This window comes from Octopus bimaculoides, unplaced genomic scaffold (genome assembly GCF_001194135.2).
Source record: "Octopus bimaculoides isolate UCB-OBI-ISO-001 unplaced genomic scaffold, ASM119413v2 Scaffold_164587, whole genome shotgun sequence".
NCBI classification, from domain to species: domain Eukaryota; kingdom Metazoa; phylum Mollusca; class Cephalopoda; order Octopoda; family Octopodidae; genus Octopus; species Octopus bimaculoides.
Window position 1 is genome coordinate 1 of NW_026363275.1, and position 1,524 is coordinate 1,524.

Consider the following 1,524-nt stretch of genomic DNA (forward strand, 5'->3'; position numbering starts at 1 on the left):
TTATAAATTTGATGAGACAGCCACGCATATGTTCATTGTAGCACTCTCTGGGTGTGATTTTCTAACTTCCATAATATGTATACCTATTGACATTGTGGTCCTACATTTTTCCTACACTTTCGACAGTGATATTGCATGCCGTGTATTTCGCTTTGTGGTAGCTGTAGCAATAATCAATTCCGCTTTGATTGTGTTTGTTATAGCAGTCGATAGATACATTCTCATATGTCGACCCCTTAAGCAAAATATTTCCGTTAAGAATTCAAAATTAATTTTAATATTTTTAACAATCTTCGCGATTATTGTTACTATACCAGCAATTTTTCTACACGGCAAGCAAAAAAAAATGGTGAAACGATGTGGAAATATTGGGGGAGTATGTTCACCTTCTCCCAATGTAAATGGCATAATGCATCCTCTTGTCTACTATACTACTGGATTGACCGTTTGCTGTTGTATGTTGATTATTATTTTGATTATATACTTATTAATTGGAATGCGCATTTGGAAAATTTACAAAGCGAAGAAAAATAAAGCAAATCAGTTTCGCGAAGCCTTCACAACTCGTACCATTTCCAAACCTGAAGGTCAGTTTACAGATATTAGTTCTTCAGAGAAGCGATCTACCTCTTTTGCACGTCTTAGAAAACAATCAATGCCACCAGTTCGGTCTAGTTTAATATTCTTTGTCATCAGTTTAGTCTGGATTATCGCTTATCTACCATATTTCGTTGGAATATTCTGGAGGTTGCTTGTTAAAGATTTTGAAGACGTTGCAAGTGATAAAGAACAGATAATTTGCAAATTATTAACTTATTCTTTTTATCTCAGCTCTGCTCTTAATCCGTATATTTACGGACTTTTCAGTCAACAGTTTCGTAATGAATTGCTTGCTTTATTTCGCAACATTTTCCAATTATGTAAAAAACAAAATATCGAAACTCATTGAATTCATCACTTTATAATCTTTCGCAAGTGGAACATATCGCCTAAAATGAACACTACAAGTTCTTCCCAGTTTAAAATGTATAGAAATTAAGAGGGTTTTTTTCTTTTTCTTTTTCTTCTTTCGCTTGAACAACTGGTATACACGAATCGCCATATAAGACAGTTTTACTTCAACATTTGAGCATTAAAAGAAATAAAACGGTCAGAATATGTAACTCACTGAACTAATTAAAGGGTATTTGGTGAGTACCGCGTGCCTGTATATCTATATATATAAAAATGAGAATGTGTGTCTGTTTGTCTGTCTGTCTGTGTTCCCCTAAAACTCGAGAACTACACAACCAATTTCATTCAAATTTTACACATGTCTTACTTAGGGTTCCGGTTGTGTTTTAGTCAAAAAAATTATTAACTTCTTGCATAGTTCGAGCCCACAGCAACATCATATCTCCTCCACTATTTAAGTATTACGTGTCAAAAGTGAAACAAAAACACTCATGTCAAATACTTTCACTTTAAAAATGAAACTATTCCACTAACTGAAACAATCACATTTCGATACTGTAATGACAGATA

General features: G+C 33.6%; 1 protein-coding gene across 1 annotated transcript; it reads left to right on the forward strand.

The window, feature by feature from the left end:
- The first annotated feature begins 6 nt into the window (after positions 1-6).
- LOC106881615 (orexin receptor type 2) lies at positions 7-1,517 on the forward strand. Its single transcript, XM_014932079.2, has one exon. It carries the CDS (start codon positions 29-31, stop codon positions 947-949), a length of 921 nt encoding a protein of 306 aa, XP_014787565.1. The 5' UTR covers positions 7-28; the 3' UTR covers positions 950-1,517.
- Positions 1,518-1,524: the final 7 nt, after the last annotated feature.